The sequence below is a fragment of the Saccostrea echinata genome, unplaced genomic scaffold, assembly GCF_033153115.1.
Source record: "Saccostrea echinata isolate AGI-Se365-2 ecotype Australia unplaced genomic scaffold, CSIRO_AGI_Sech_v1 ptg000042l, whole genome shotgun sequence".
Classification (NCBI taxonomy): Eukaryota; Metazoa; Mollusca; class Bivalvia; order Ostreida; family Ostreidae; genus Saccostrea; species Saccostrea echinata.
The window spans coordinates 4591871-4604530 of record NW_026889791.1 but is presented as its reverse complement, the minus strand read 5'-3'; the positions used below and the strand labels follow the sequence as shown (position 1 = coordinate 4604530).

The window sequence follows — 12660 nt, the reverse complement described above, 5'->3', positions numbered from 1 at the left end:
GGATTTGATCAACACAAGAGGAGAACAATATGTTACACAGTTTTGTAATGATTAGACTAGCGAAAAGAGAATATCTACAAAGCAATAGAGGTTGTTGGGATTGCTATTCGTACATAATTTAATATGTTGGTTGTTTCCCCCATATACACTAAATTTACTCTCCACAACTGAATTTTGACATTTGTTGAAACTTCAGTTATTTTAAAATTTGAAGTGTGTAGCGATATTTCTACATTTTTCCGATTTCACAGCTGTGTACCAACTAAATAATTTAAAGATAATAGACCATAATTAAATGTCCATTGAAAACATACGAAGGCATCCAAAAATTAAGGACCACAACAAGAGGTGAAAATAGCTGTACCAGGTGACTGGTCATGGTAATTACTGTAATTATACACTGTAATAATGCAGCCACAGGCGATAACAGGTATTTACTAGCGTAGGTGAAGCTAATTACTATATATAAACATAGGCAATGCATATTTAAGTTACATTTTTTGGACATGTTTTTTCATAAATATATGTACATGTATATGTACTTTGAAATATGAAAAAATATACATTCACGTAACCAAATACCAATTATAGTATTCGATACTCGGACGTTTGACCGAGTACCCAGTTAACCGGGTACTCTTTGATATCTCTAATTGTTATACTCTGTAGAAGAGTTGTCATTAGAGTTGAGATAAGCAGTAAAACTTTTCATCTACACAGTTAAGGTGAATTCCTGCTTAAATGTATGTTATACCTAATACATGAATTCACAGAGACATCAGGTTATTTCCCTTTGCAGAGACAGCTAAAGGTCAAGTGCAGTAAACAAATGTTCCCTTTTTATACACTATCTAAGTTTAACACATGGAAACTGTGATTTACAGCAAAATATAATTTTGTCATACAAATGTATGTATTGCCTATCTTTGGTACATTTAAGGGGACAATTATTCATGTACAAGTAACTGATTTTAACACCCCCCAAAAAAACAAGATGTGAAACACTGATGTCTGTGTATGGCAGCTCATGGTGAAGGTCAGTATTGTTATATATTCTCACAAGAAACATACATGTGAAATATTAAAGCCCTAGCAACAACCATTTAAAAGTTATGGTGGCCAAGGTTAAACTATTTCCAAAATAGGTCAAACTCCAAGGTCACTGTCAAATGATCAAAATTGTTGGTATTCAAGGGAAGGTATTGTTACAAGGAACACACATGAAACATAAATGCCTAAGCTCCACCCATTCGAAACTTATGACCAATGTTAATGTTTTTCAAAAGTAAGCCATAGTTCAAGGTCAAGGTCATCACTACTCTGAGGTTTTACTACAACTGTATAACCATGTTTGATTACTCTCCAGTTTTAACTAAAACCCTGTTTAGTTATATTGTATTTCACTATATCCAAGTTAAGTACTAATAAGCTGCTTACCAAAGAAGTTTCACACAGTAGTTTACTTCCACGTACAAGGTTACCAATTGTCATGTGGAAATACGTGTTTCCACTGCTCCAGTTGGAGATCTTTGTGAATGGGTGTGTAGCAAGTATGTCCTAAAAAAGAAATGCATTTAAAAACTTGAGGCATAAAACAAGTAGTTTTCTTCTCTGCTGTTGCTTTTGTGTAATTAACCAATCATTTGATGAAGATCAGCTTGGCTAAAATCTAGCAATTTCACTTGAGGGAGGGGAAGTAATTCCACTTGAGAGGTGTTAACAAGCACTATTAGATTACCTTGGTGCTTGGGTGTATCAAATTAACACCATGTTTGTTGATTGCTATCAGCAGGATTTCTGGGTAATTAGGCTCTGTAGTCTGCTTGACTTCAAAGAAAGCTGATCCAAAGGTCGGCCATTTATAGATGATCTTCAGAAACTCGACCTTGGCCTCCTCTGGTGACATACCAGCAATTTTATTGATATATGCAATGATGTGCTGGAATGGATAACAAAAATCCCTTTTTACAAATAGTCCAGTTTAATGACCACTCTCTACAATTTACTGATTAAGCCACACTATCTGTATACAGTAATACTCACTCTCTTCCAGTCATCAGGGGAATAAGACTTGATCAGGTCACTTGGCACAAGCTCACGCAGCATTCGACTGAAAACAAATTTATATACAATTATCCAGAGGACAATTTGACAATAGGCTTTTGAGGCTAAATATATGATTTTCCTCATCTATTTCATTCAAAGCAACTCAAATGTCAGATATCTTGCAAGCAGACAGACAAATATTAGTAAATTCAAGACCAGCCTCTTATAAATTCATAGACAGAAGTAATTACAGTTTGAATTGCATATATACCTATTCGAAAATCTAAAGAACAAATAAAACAACCAGTGTTACAACTTACGGGATGTTTGCGAGGCCAGATTTATTTTCCCCAAACTTGACGCGATAGATGAGAGCAGCTAGCTGTGCAGCCTCTTCCTTACTACATTTGTGGTAACCTCGTAGAAGTTTGGGTAATTCCTGAATCAGAAATTTAAATAGAATACACTTCCTACAGGTGTTAAAGAGCTGAAAGCTATAGGCCAAAATTCTGTATTCTATAAACTGAAAATATTTTATTATCTTTACACTAATAAAAAAGGCGTTTGGACGTTGAAAAAAATATATTAATGTGTAATATTTCACTTTCAACACATGGTACCAGCCATTTGACTCCAGGAAAAATGTTCTCAGACAACCAAGTACTGATGAACATAACATCACCGGGGAAAGAGGTGCAGAAAAGTTCAGTTAATTTATCATGGCTTAATAAAATGCTAAGAATGCTTGAATTATATTACAGATTTCAATTTATTTTATTTAAGATCCAAGGGCAGATCACTCTAACTGAATGAAAATACCATGGAATTAGAACTCTATAGTGTGCAGTTTATATAGGATCCTTAAATCAAACGTCATAGCCTTCTTTCTTGGAGTTACTAATCAATTAATGACATAAACCCTCCCCAAGGCATCAACCACTTCAGTGGACTTGAAATATTGGATCTGCTTCACTTACCTGATGATAATGGAATATCTGATCAGCGTGAGGGTCTTTTCCAGGTACTGTGTTTGTCCATAATTTCTTCATGAAAAAGACCTGATAGGTGAAGGATGGAACACTTCCTACAATTTTAACCAAAAGCTTCTAAATCAAGTCCCAAATGCCAAAAATAAAACTGTAGAGAGACAAATTGCAAACAAAAATTTTGTATGGTGCAATTTATAGTTTTAGTTAATGCAGCAAAATTAAATAATATCAATATGAATGTTAAGTAAGTGAGTATATATTTTTTGATACACAAGAATAAAATGTGTACTACGTGATAACATCGGTTTCAGAGAGTGGTAATATGGATTCAGAAAAGAAAACCATATTTTGGTGATCCAGAAAGTCAGATCACATCATCACACAATTGAGTGAAATCAACAGTAAAATTGAATGATACATACACAGATTGGTATATAGTAAAAACATTCATTTGGATTAATTTATGAACACAAAGTGAAAATAACTGTAGCTAATTTAAAGCTGATATAAACTGAAGATAATTTAATCCTCAAAACACCCCAAAAATTCTTATTAATAAGTCCTTAACGTGATACTATTCATACACACAATGGTGACCCCTTCTCATTTCTAAGGACATTTTTAAACTTCTGTTAAATTTTCATTCATAAATAGAATTGTATGTTAAATTGTACAGACCATCTCGTGTAGGCCTGGCTTTTCTGATCCAGTCTGTAAGATGTCTGACAAAGTCAAAGAAGAAATCCCCCTCGGGTACACTAATCACTGCAAAAGAAAATTAATCAAAATCAAAGATACTAAATAACTGCAGATGTATATCTCTATAATTACACTACAAGACTATATTTCAAACAAAATCAATCTTCTTTAATTAAAATCTTTAGGAATTGATAGAATATAAGTTCTTTCTACACAAATCACCTGTATGGTCATTAATTCATGACAGACAACAGACTAATTTTGATCAGAAATTGAGAAAACTCAATTGAGCCTTTGGCTCAGGTGAGCTAATAAACACCAAGTGGAAACAATACCTAATAGATTTGAATGAAAATTTGACATGAAAAATGACATAAAGGTAGTACAGTAACTGTACAATCTGAACAATATTCCCACACATTAATCTCTGTTATGAATATACTCCTAAGATTTCCATCAGTTTGGCAGCTTTATCAAATGAACATTTTAAAGCTTGATCATAAAATTTTATCAATAATAAAATTCATAAGAGGTATCCACTAAAACAAAGAAAGCAGCACACTCAAAAGAAATTCTTTTACCCAAAGCTGCATAATATTGAAAAGATTCTTCTAAATACTGTATACAGGGATAATTTCGACCCCGTTTTATTTTCACTCTCCTCACATGTGGGTAAGTTTAAAAGGGGGCGAATTCAAAAAACAAAGTATAATTTCTTAAACAAAATTGTGACTGGGTGAATTTAAAATGGGGCAAAATTGTTTGCAAGTGTGAAATGGCAAAAATAACATGGGGTGAAAATAACCCTGATTGTATACAGTATTGAAGTCATTGAGATGTAAAAAATAAGTATGATTAAAGATTAATCAGCACTAGCTCTGTGAATGTGGTGTAAATCTCACCTTTGTCAGCAATCTTTACAAAAAGACTGAAGCCCTCTGAGGACTTTAACAGCAGTTTACTGGCAATGTTAAGGCAGAAATCCTTGGCTCTTGTGCTGGATTCAACTTCAAATGCCTACAAAACAAATACACAGTCAGCAAAAGCTCTGTCACATCTTCTGTTAAGATCTAAGAACCCTAATCAAACAAAAAATTAATCAATATTCGACAGAATATCCATTTATTTGAAAATGTTTAGGTAGTTATGTTTTTTCCAATATTTTACTCCAATTTATTAGTATCAGAAAAGTGTCCAGCAGCAAATTGATTGGTCGACCTAGCAGAACTGAACCAATCAGACACAAGTGTCCATGATGCCAAGTTTATTCCTCCTCTAACCATTCGACATATGTCTTATTTACTAAACTGCCACTGAAAAGTGTAATATGATTGCGTCTTTTTACAATTTCTAGTGTTTATTTCCACTGACTGATGTTTATTTATACCTCATCTGTGTCGTCGGGGAAGTAAACCTTGTGGAGGATCTGGGTGGTCTTGTGTTGGATGGCCTCTACCTCCACCTGATGTGGGGGGTATTTCCTTGTTCCATTTCTGAAACCAAATGACAATGCACAAATGAAACCAATGACAATGCACAAATTATGAGGATTAATTTCTGGTAGTGTTTATCCCTAGCTGCATCATCCATGCAACTTTGGACTGAGTAGAGCTTATACATGTAGTTATTTGGGAATGGAGCCAGCTTTGAAAAGTAGATAATATTCAACATCTGAATCCAGTCTAATAGTGTGCATCCTTAGATGCATCATCTATGCAACTTTGGTCCAAGTATAGATTATAATTACTTGGGAATGGACCTGCTTTAAAATGAAGGTGAGATCCAGCTCCTAAAGCAAGCCTGGAAGTGTGCATCCCTAGTTGCATCATTCATAAACTTTGGTAAAGGTAGGATTTATTGTTACTTGAGAATGGACCTGCTCCAGAATAAAGGTCAGAGCCAGCAATCGAAGCATTCTGGAAGTGTGTATCCCTAGATGCATCATCCATGCAACCTTTGGTCCATGTAGAGCTTTTAGTTACTAGAGAATGGACATGCTTTGAAAAGTAGGTAAGATTCAACATCTGAAGCAAGCTTGGTGTGCATCCTTAGATGCATCATCCATGCAAGTTTGGTCATTAAAGGACTTAAAATTACTTGGTAATAGACTTGCCCCCAAAACTTTAACCTGGTCACTCTTCAGGATAATGTAAGTCAGATTCAGCATCCGAAGCAAATGTGGTAAAGTGCATCCCTAGATGCATTATCACTGCAAGTTTGGTCCAGATAGAACTTATAGTTACTTGGGAATAGACTTGCCCATAAAACTTTAACCTGGACACCAACAACAATGCCAGGAGTATAGCATAAGCTCTTGACTTTGATGTTGACCTTATGTTCATGTCCAGACTGAAGCCCTGTGTTTCCTGTGACATACCTGAGTTTGTGTCCAGACTGAAGTACTGTGTTTCCTGTGACATACCTGAGTTTGTGTCCAGACTGAAGCACTGTGTTTCCTGTGACATACCTGAGTTCGTGTCCAGACTGAAGCACTGTGTTTCCTGTGACATACCTGAGTTCGTGTCCAGACTGAAGCACTGTGTTTCCTGTAACATACCTGAGTTGGTGTCCAGACTGAAGCACTGTGTTTCCTGTGACATACCTGAGTTGGTGTCCAGACTGAAGCACTGTGTTTCCTGTGACATACCTGAGTTCACGTCCAGACTGAAGCACTGTGTTTCCTGTGACATACCTGAGTTGGTGTCCAGACTGAAGCACTGTGTTTCCTGTGACATACCTGAGTTCATGTCCAGACTGAAGCCCTGTGTTTTCTTTGACATACCTGAGTTCATGTCCATATTGAAGCGCTATGTTTCCTGTGACTTTCCTGAGTGTGTGACCAGACTGAAGCGCTATGTTTCCTGTGACATCCTGTGACATACCTGAGAGTCTTTTGCATCCTGTTTACACAGTCAGTGGCTATCTGGTTCCTCTTGGAGCGTAAAAACTGCATGACTTCTTTGAGGAGGTTTGTGCTGGGGGTGAAGCATCCAGTAGCCAGCCACATCAGCTCCCAACCTCTTCTCTCACTTGTGCTGCAACAGCCATCATTAAACATTAACAATTTCAGGTTTATATTAACTAAAAGGAGAGATCATGTGTAATAAAGGTATTTTAAAAAGAAAAATGAAAGAACAGTCAGAATATTAGTGGAGCAGTGAGAAATCTGCGAAAAAAACATCAGACACTTACTCATTTCTGTTGTCGGTAAGTTGCTTGATAATCTGGCAGTAAATCTCATCTCTAAGAATCTCCTGGAAAAGACAATCAACGGCAATGAAATCAATCAAAAAAACTGGAATCTTTTTTTTTTTCTCTAGAGATAATTTTTTTCACTGCACAGTAGATTCCCTCCAATAGATTTTAATGAGAAACAGAAAATCTTACACTTCTGAGTGGTGGCTCAAATATTTGATCAGTGAGTTCATTGGCTGTTCTACCTCTACGAGATGGGTGATCTCCCATATATTTCAGAATAGGTATCAAAGGTTAAGGAGCAAAAGAAATATACAAATTACATATTACAGAGGTTTCTCAGCATTATATGCTCAATACTGATGATTTTCTGTTAATCAAAAGCTCTAAATTGTATACAACACTAAGGGTTGGAAAACTATTTTATAAATGCAAAGAAACTTATAAATCAGTCTATATGGTTCTGTCAAAAGGATATCCAAAAATGCCATGCATGCTTCCGAACTCATTTCTTCACGTCCAAGAAGTTTTTTCAGCAATGGCTGTTTCAGCGGTTCTTTTGAATACCGCCAGAGTTCATCAGGTCTTCTTCGCCTAGCTGTGGACAAGGTCTTGCTTAGGGTACGTTTTGGAGGAGGTCTGAAGTCAAAAAATATTAGTTGTTATCCTTGCTCTGCTGTTGCAAGACATTATCTTAAATGGAGGATGATGATATCACAATAGACATTCACGTTATGAGATTAAATTTTGTGTCATGGTATCAAGGTTCTTGTAACTCTATTTAAACTACCTGAAGTGGTCCAAAGCATACTCCTCCAGTGTGTAGGTTTTCTCTGCTGTCATGTCCTCTGGAACCTCCTGATGGGTGGGGGCCAGTGTCTGGTCATTGGACTGGACAAACAGATTCTACAAAACACATCAACCAGCAAAATTCTGATCAACAACGTTTTTCTAGACTTAATTGCAGTTTCTAGCTATGTTTGACACATCTCCCATCATTTCTTGTGAAATTTATTTTTTTTTACTTAAATGAACTCTCCTAAACTTGTTTTAAATCTTTTCTATTTAGCATACACCTAATAACAATACAATCACAGTCTACTTTCCTATCATACTTCATAATTTTGATTTTTAAGATATTTTAAGTCTACATTTAGTGTATTACAAGAAATTGTGTAACTAATGTAACAGATATATTTATTTGCAATTGAATATGTTTTAATATTCATAGTCTACATCCCTTAGATACAGCAAGCTTTTAAATGAACCAATGGCTTCTACACTTGAACAATTTCACAGAACTGTGACTTACCAGTATTTCTGGTGGTGGTAGAACTGTGACTTACAGTATTTCTTGTGGTGGTAGAACTGTGACTTACCAGTATTTCCTGTGGTGGTAGAACTGTGACTTACAGTATTTCCTGTGGTGGTAGAACTGTGACTTACAGTATTTCCTGTGGTGGTAGAACTGTGATTTACAGTATATCTTGTGGTGGTAGAACTGTGACTTACCAATATTTCTTGTGGTGGTCGGGTAATGGTAGGAAGGACATAAACACATTCAGCTGGGAAGTCCCCTTTTTTCTTGGTACGTACACACTCGCCAATACACCAGCCAGAGTTCATTACTGTCTCTCCATTCTGTTGATCCAGAACAATGAGATCTCCCTTATTGAAGGACAGGAAAGAAGAGCCTTCTCCTGCAAGATAAATTGGCTTGGAATACATTCAAGTTAAGAAACAATTAAAATGAGAATAATTAATTAACCACTCAGCTTACCTGGCGAGGAGTAATCTTGTAAAGCTATCACAAATTTCGAGCGTTTCTTCAAGCCCTCCAGGAATGTAACCACTAAATCCCTGATGTCTTCAGCGTTAGGGGAGGTAAATGTGTATTCATCTCCCTTAACTGTGGCAAGAGTAAAGCTTTGGCCATGCATTTTTCCAGTTCTGAAAGTTCATCAAATTATAAATTAAGTAACATCATTCACTTTGCTGCAAATTTCTGAACTGACTTAAGAGTAAAAACCTACAGACTCTACAAAGATTGTTAGTGTATTAAATTGTCCCATAAAATGGACAAAAAAAGATCAAAGGAGATGGGCGAACATAGCGTGCAGAAAGCCTATAGCGTCAGATATGTAAAAATCATTTCAATTTGTGAATTTAATATTTAGAGTAAAGTTCTCATTATTGAAATTTACAAAATTACGATAAACAAAACTTTTCTGAGGAAAAATCACTTTGATACATCCCTGGTATTCAAGATAACGCAACTGTATTACTACTCTTGGTAAAGTCCCAAATTCAAAATAATCAAAGTGAATAAATTTTGTGTTAAATGGTATTTCAATGCATATTGAAGACATACTTAATATTTGTGCAAGTTGAAACAAATGATGATTCAACTTTTCTATTGTCAACTTCCCTTATTTATTTAGCATTATATTATAATCACCTGCATAAAGAGTTTATGTCTCCCAGTTGATTTGTAAGAGCAAGATCTACATAGGAACAATTTCTAAAATGAGGCAGGCTATTGACAAAAGTTGATAATACAAGGTTATCAACAATCTCATTTACAGTCAACATTTGGCAAATTCTATGGTCTGCAAATACTATCTGTAGATAGGTGGAATGCTGTCCAATGTCTTTCATACAGATTGTTAGGCCTTTATTTTTCACACTGAATTGTCTACAGATTTTTCTGTTTACTCAATCATGACAAGGAGCACATGGAGGGTGTAATCAGTCAACACTGCCTCCAAGGCACCTGATCCCACTGCTGTTTTCAGAGGTTCGTGTTGGCTATGTTCCAATTTGTATTGTATTTAAATGGACTTTAGAGCATGATCACTGTTCATTTTCTTTACATTTCTGTCAAAAAGATGCCACAGGAAAAGGTCAACTGTTTGTGGACTTTGAGATCAATTAGTTTTCATTACATTTACATTTCATTTTACCCATGTACATGTAATCCATTATAAAGTACCTGAGACAGCTGCAACTTTTAATTTGGAAAGTATTAAGAAGAACCATGATGTTTTCCTTACCTACTGCTGGATACAGCTGTAATTTCTGGGAAAGACAACTCCAGGAGAACCTGTTCCTGATCGTCAACTACATACACACCAGTCCAATTCACAGCGATAATCACATCATTCTTTGGCAAACTAGGTCCTGCAAACTTGTATGCTTCATAAAAACGAGAAAACAGTAGCGGCCATTTGTATTTGGCATAACTAACAATATCCTCTTTCACTTTTTGTGCTCGGACTTTTTCATTGGTGAAGTACGGTATCTTCATTTTGTTTAATATTGTTGACAGCCAGAATTCAATGGCATTTGGTCGACTTAAAGCATGGTCTGGAATGTATGAGGGCAGCAATGACTGCAGTCGCTCTGGGGAGGGACTGGTGCCATACTCAATATAATACTGTTGGGCAGCAATCATACCCAGATCATCCTCCTGTGGAAAAAATAAATCCAAAACATTTTTAATCTGTTAAGTGCATGTAGAAATTGTCATTTTGAAATTGTGATGACTTATACTGTGACAAAAATTTTCAGATAAAAGCAAATAAAAAAAATACGTCTACAGATAGATTTGGAAGTTATTTGCCTATTATGTTCTTTATCATACCTTATCACATCTATATTCACCAAACTTGATGCCCCGCACAACCTGCTGGTAAATGAGATTGGTAGCAGTTGGATCCTCTTGGGGGTCATGCCAGGGAGCAAAAATTTCTTTCCTGAAGAAAAGCCTCCAGGGAGCATTTCGCTCCTGTGCCCCCTGCTCTTTGGCATACTGCTCACACTGGGAGATTGCATCCATTACATGGTCCCCTCCACTGCCTAGAGATGACACCTGAAAAAAGACCAACCACTCTCACTGTTACCCAGAAACTCTGATAACAAAGACTAGAGTCAAGGTCACATTAAAATTTAATTCCATTTCCTGTTGTTTAAATCCAACATGCCTTGTCAAATAATGCGATGTACAGAGAAAATCCAAACTGATCCCGCAGACCGATTTTTTCTGACAACTGTTGACACAGCTCCCTGGCTGTTGTAGCTGAATCAGCCAGCAGCGTCTTTGTGTTTCCATCCATGAAAGTGATTGGCAGCATGAGAGGTTTCTTGGATTTGGTTGCCTGTAATTCCAGCCAGCTCGGGGGTTGATTTCGGGTTCCGTTTGCGAATGTCCTCCGTAATCTTTCCTCGCAGTATGGAGCGTAGCCTGGAGGTCCTTCATGGATAAAGTTCCTCAGATATTTTATGAACTGCATAATTGAAATATTGCATAATTATTAATCTAAGTCTGAAATCTTTTTTTCGTTTTTTTTTTTTAACTCATTTTATATTCACAAAATGAACCTGAAAGGGAGTTGCATATGGTATGTTAAACTGATATATACAGTTTATAAATAACAACTAAATGAATTTTGTAACAAATAGACTGTTTTTATATACTACCTTTCACAAACTATCTTGAGCAGAAGTTGAGAGAAAAGTTCTATAGAAGGTACTTTTTTCTCAAGCTAAAGTCAAAGCTTTAAGAATGACACTGACCTTGTCAGTTGGTGCAAAACATCCGACACAGAGAGACAGAAGGATCCAGCCGCGAGCGTGGCTGCTCTTGGTGGGGTTCTGAGTCAGTTGTTTACAGATCTGGCAGTATATCTCATCTCTATAAAACACCAGGAGTCAAATAATGTTACATATAGAAACAGTCTGTTGCCATTTCATAGACTGCTGTGGAATCTTTGTTAGTGGGGGATCAATGTTCATGGATTTCATGGGTCACCCTTACCCTCGAATTTACATCCCACAAACAATTATTTTGTTATCACAATAACTCATTAAATTTTTGTATATCCATCTACGAACCAATTAAATTTCTCCTTGTCCACGAACTTTGATCCCCACTAATTAAAATGATTCCACAGTATGACCTGTATATAAACTCATTTAGATTACTTTGTGTATTGCTAATACTGACAAACAAGTACCCTCTGAATGACATGTATATAACTCGTTTAGATTATTTATTTAGATTATTTATGATGTACTGTTAACACTGATTATTTCCTCACCGTAGATCAGGCCTGAGGATGCCATGTCCAATGATAAAGTGAAGTTTCTCCAGGTTTGAGGAGGGGCGATCCTCAAGGAGAGCATTACTTCCTGTTGAGGAGAAGCTGCTGTCCAGCTCCTGCTGTAGTTTGCGGGTCACCTCCTCCGTCAGTTTGGACTTTTTCTTTAGGGTAAGGGACACCAGCTTCTTCCTTACACTCCTCTTACCAGATCCACGGATCCCGGGAATTGGCTCTTTTTCCTACAAAACCAGTTCTAAATTTAATTGACTATATAAATCAGGTCTTATTGAAATATACAGTATGTAGAAAAGTAAATGGAATAATGATTATCATAGATCTATGATGAATGTTCTGAGAAAATATTACTCTCAATGATAATTCTTAAGACAAAACATGCTGCACCACATATTAAGGCAAATACAAGGCACATTAAATGTCATTTTCTTGAAGGGGGGGGGGGGGGTGCCACAACAGAATTGTTGTTAGAAACATGTCATGTCTGAAGCTAAAACAGAACACAGAAAGCTGTTTGAGCTTTTATCTCAGTGAGGCACTTATCAAAATGGTGTAGCATAACAGCAAACAAAAATTATGTTTCCTGAGATTAGTCAGAGAATGTTTCTTTTTTC

At 36.3% G+C, this 12660-nt stretch overlaps 1 protein-coding gene across 1 annotated transcript in view; it reads right to left on the bottom strand.

The window, feature by feature from the left end:
* Positions 1-12660, bottom strand: part of LOC133201203 (myosin-VIIa-like) — a 43665-nt gene that overhangs the window by 1426 nt on the left and 29579 nt on the right. The window contains exons 25-44 of the mRNA XM_061336999.1: positions 12029-12270; positions 11505-11622; positions 10913-11215; positions 10573-10800; positions 9983-10398; positions 8710-8879; positions 8442-8629; positions 7720-7835; positions 7408-7568; positions 7122-7213; positions 6927-6988; positions 6617-6769; positions 5122-5227; positions 4637-4751; positions 3714-3800; positions 3024-3130; positions 2367-2485; positions 2044-2110; positions 1739-1939; positions 1438-1557 (exon numbers count right to left, since the gene is read on the bottom strand). Coding sequence (XP_061192983.1) covers positions 1438-1557; positions 1739-1939; positions 2044-2110; positions 2367-2485; positions 3024-3130; positions 3714-3800; positions 4637-4751; positions 5122-5227; positions 6617-6769; positions 6927-6988; positions 7122-7213; positions 7408-7568; positions 7720-7835; positions 8442-8629; positions 8710-8879; positions 9983-10398; positions 10573-10800; positions 10913-11215; positions 11505-11622; positions 12029-12270 — 3171 coding nt within the window. The remainder of the gene's footprint in view (positions 1-1437; positions 1558-1738; positions 1940-2043; positions 2111-2366; positions 2486-3023; positions 3131-3713; positions 3801-4636; positions 4752-5121; positions 5228-6616; positions 6770-6926; positions 6989-7121; positions 7214-7407; positions 7569-7719; positions 7836-8441; positions 8630-8709; positions 8880-9982; positions 10399-10572; positions 10801-10912; positions 11216-11504; positions 11623-12028; positions 12271-12660) is intronic.